The 3,476-nt window shown below is 62.0% G+C and overlaps 1 protein-coding gene across 1 annotated transcript; it reads right to left on the reverse strand.

The window, feature by feature from the left end:
• Positions 1–548: 548 nt before the first annotated feature.
• On the reverse strand, positions 549–3,255 carry KLHDC7A (kelch domain containing 7A). The gene has a single exon (XM_001515224.5). It carries the CDS (start codon positions 3,048–3,050, stop codon positions 630–632), a length of 2,421 nt encoding a protein of 806 aa, XP_001515274.3. The 5' UTR covers positions 3,051–3,255; the 3' UTR covers positions 549–629.
• Positions 3,256–3,476: the final 221 nt, after the last annotated feature.

The following is a 3,476-nucleotide window of genomic DNA, read 5'->3' on the forward strand; positions in this document are numbered from 1 at the left end:
GCTCCGCTCCTCCGCCGCCCGCCTCCTCACCGTCCCTCGGTCTCGCCCATCCCGCCGTCGACCCCCGGGTCACGTCCTCCCGCGGTCCCGGAACCCCCTCCCTCCTCACCTCCGCCAAACTGATTCTCTTCCCCTCTTCGAAACCCTACTTAAAACTCACCTCCTCCAAGAGGCCTTCCCAGACTGAGCTCCTCTTCTCCCTCTACTCCCTCTGCCACCCCCCCTTTACCTCTCCGCAGCTAAACCCTCTTTTTCCCCTTTTTCCTCTGCTCCTCCAGCTCTCCCTTCCCATCCCCACAGCACTGTACTCGTCCGCTCAACTGTATATATTTCCGTTACCCTATTTATTTTGTTAATGAATTGTACATCGCCTCGATTCTATTTAGTTGCCATCGGTTTTTACGAGATGTTCTTCCCCTCGACTCTATTTATTGCCATCGTTCTCGTCTGTCCATCTCCCCTGATTAGACCGTAAGCCCGTCAGACGGCAGGGACCGTCTCTATCTGTTGCCGACTTGTTCATCCCAAGCACTTAGTACAGTGCTCTGCACATAGTAAGCGCTCAATAAATACTATTGAATGAATGAATGAATGAAAGGTCAGGCCAGAGCTAGGCTCGAGCTAAGACACTAGACGCAGGTCTGAACCAGGTCATGTGGGGGCAACACCAGCACGGTGGGCAGTAGGGATCCCAGAGGGGAAGGGGGGGCCTTCAACTCTTTGGGCTCGAAGCCGGGCGAGATGTAGTCGGCCCTGAAGCGGAGGCAGAACTCCCGACCCACACAGTAGACGAGGTCATCGGCTACAGCACAGCGGAAGGGGGTTGGGCAGGGCGGCCGGCGGGTCGCGCATTCGGACCACAGCCGGGCACCAGCCCCGCAGCGGTAGACGCTGATGCCCAGGGCGCGGTCCACGTCGAAGCGGTACAGGAAGCCACCGACGGTCACCATCTCGGCAGTCCGGTCCCCGCCGCCCCCAGTGGGCTCGGACAGCCAGCGGCCCACTCGGCCCGTGGAGCGGAGCAGCAAGTAGCGCAGGGTCCCCCCGGTCACGTACAGCTCCCCGTCGCAGGCCGCAGCCGTGTGGGCCACGGCGAAGGTGTCATCGGGCAGGGGGGCGATGAAGTCCCAGCGGTCCGTGCGGGGATCGTAGCACTCTACCGAGTTCAGGCACTCACCACCGATGGCATAGAGGTGCCCGTCCAGGGCCACCAGCTTGCAGTGGGGCCGGACCTGGTTGAGCGGACACACTTCACTCCAGATGTCCGTGCGGGGGTTATAGCAGAAGACCCGGCCACTAGCACTTCCCGGCCCCTCGCAGCCGGCCACCACGAAGAGGTAATTGAAGAGGCAGCCGACGGCACAGCCCCGTGACACGACTTCCTGGGGCAGGCGGGACAGCGGGTGCCAGGAGTCGCCCGCGTCGTCATAGTAGCAGAGTCTCCCCGCTCCCTCCCGGGGGCCAACATCCACCACAACCAGACGCCGCCGGCCCCTCAGGCGCCGCTGCAGGATCAGCTCACGCTCGGCCGCGTTGAGCCGCCCAAAGATATCCCGGCTCCTGAGCACCTGCAGGTAGTTGTCGCTCATGACTCGGTAGGCTGCCTCCTTGAGGCCGTCGAGCCTCTGCTTCTTGGCCATGGTCAGCACGTTCAAGCAGTTACCCAGGTCGAGGTGGACTTGGGGGGCCGCCTCGGGAGCGAGTGGGTGGCGGAAGAAATTGGTCCCGGCCACCAGCTCCAGCCGGGGCTCCTGACTGGCTCCAGCGGGGTCAGACGGCTGGGACCGTTTCGGGGAAGCCAGGGGCTCGCAGGGCCGAGTGCCCGGGTCTTCCCCAGTGCCGTCTTCAGGGGCACCGAAACCCTCCAGCTGCAGCTGCAACTCTGGATTGTCCGCGATCTGGAGGAAACTCTCTTTCCGGCCAAAGCTTCGTCCCGGTGCTGGAGGTGGGAACCCAAGCAAGCTAGTTGGCCCTGCCGTACCGGTCTCACTAGCTGGGTTCTCAGGGTCCCCCACTGGACTGGGGGCACAGGCACTGGGGGGGGACCTGTGCCCCGGCTCGGCTGCCCCAGACCCCAGGGCCTGGGTCACAGACACATTCCCTAGAGGTTCGGGGACCCTGGGTCCCAGCCCCAGCCTGTCTCTCGTCACAGACTTAGAGGTGGACTCGACAAAGTAGTCATAGATCTTGCCTCGGAGGCGGGGAACCGGACCAGGTGTCTGCCACCCTGGACCAGTGTGCTCTTGGGGTGTCGTCTCCTTTTCTCTGATGTAGTTTTCCTCCACCTGGACCTCGGCCACCGAAGAGAAGGTGTGCGAAGCATCCACTCGGTGGTCCCGCTGGCTCATTGCCATCCCTAGGTGCGAAGTGGCCCTGAGGGTCCCGGCTGTCTGGGAGAAGACCGGGATCTTGCTCATGTCGCTCCCTCCCTTGGACTGGGCAGCCCACTCCCCTCCGTGGTGCTCCCGGCCCCAGCTGAGGCTGTCCTTGTATCCTTGTATCACCTCATTCCCACAATCATCACTGCAGAGACCAGCCCTAGAGCTCTCGACGAGCTGGGAGAGAGCGTAATTCCCCTCACATACCGTTTCCTGCTCCATGCTGCCCCTCGGAGACGGTTCCGGGCTCAGGGCCAGTCCAGGGCACAACCCCTCCTCAGCCGGGGCAAGCTGCCCAGGGCTCAGCTCTGAACCCGCTCCTCTCCAATCTTCCTCCTTTGGACCTTCAAGGATCTGAACCCGGGTTGCTCCCCAAGCAGGTGTCTCAGTGGCTCCTCCGGCCGCGTTCCCGCCGATCTGCCTCCGCCTCAGCCCCAGCCACCTTCCCCGGGGAGATTTCCCATTCCACTTGGCCGGTCCGGCACCATCCACGTCTCCCCCGGCCCCAGCTTTCCCTGGCTCCCCCGTCCGGGATGGCCCCGCTGCGGGCCGGGCCCTGTAAAGCCTGTATACCCAAGATACCAGGAGCAGAGCCGCAGCCGAGAGGGCCAGCTTTCCCGTCAGCTGCATGTCAGAGGGCGAGTCCCGAGGCTCCGCTCTGCTGTGAATCATGATTTCAGTCCTGGCGGATCCTGGGCTCAAGAATGCGGAGAAGCTGATTAATGATTGCCAAACGGGAACCGGTTCCTACCGCTTGCTCTGGGGATCTGGCCTGGCAGGACCCTGGGAGTTGGAGTGGAGGTGACTTTCACCTGTTGGCAGTCCCCTCTTCAGGGCTGCACCTGGTATGCGGATGACAATGAGTACACACGGAAACTGCTATTTATGAGTTTTGCATGGATCATCCAGAAGGCAGGCATGGGTTAGGGGGAGAATGTGTGCAGGAGGGACCCAGGGCAGGAGCTCGTTTCTATCACTCAGGTAGTCAGAGGCTTAGAGTGTGGAGGCCGGCAGTCTGCAGCGCCCTTAATCAAATAGACAGCTGAAAAATCCGGAAACTCGATTGCAGTTTTCAAATCAGCTGGAGGTTGGGCTTGG

Source organism: Ornithorhynchus anatinus, chromosome 5 (assembly GCF_004115215.2).
Source record: "Ornithorhynchus anatinus isolate Pmale09 chromosome 5, mOrnAna1.pri.v4, whole genome shotgun sequence".
NCBI classification, from domain to species: Eukaryota; Metazoa; Chordata; class Mammalia; order Monotremata; family Ornithorhynchidae; genus Ornithorhynchus; species Ornithorhynchus anatinus.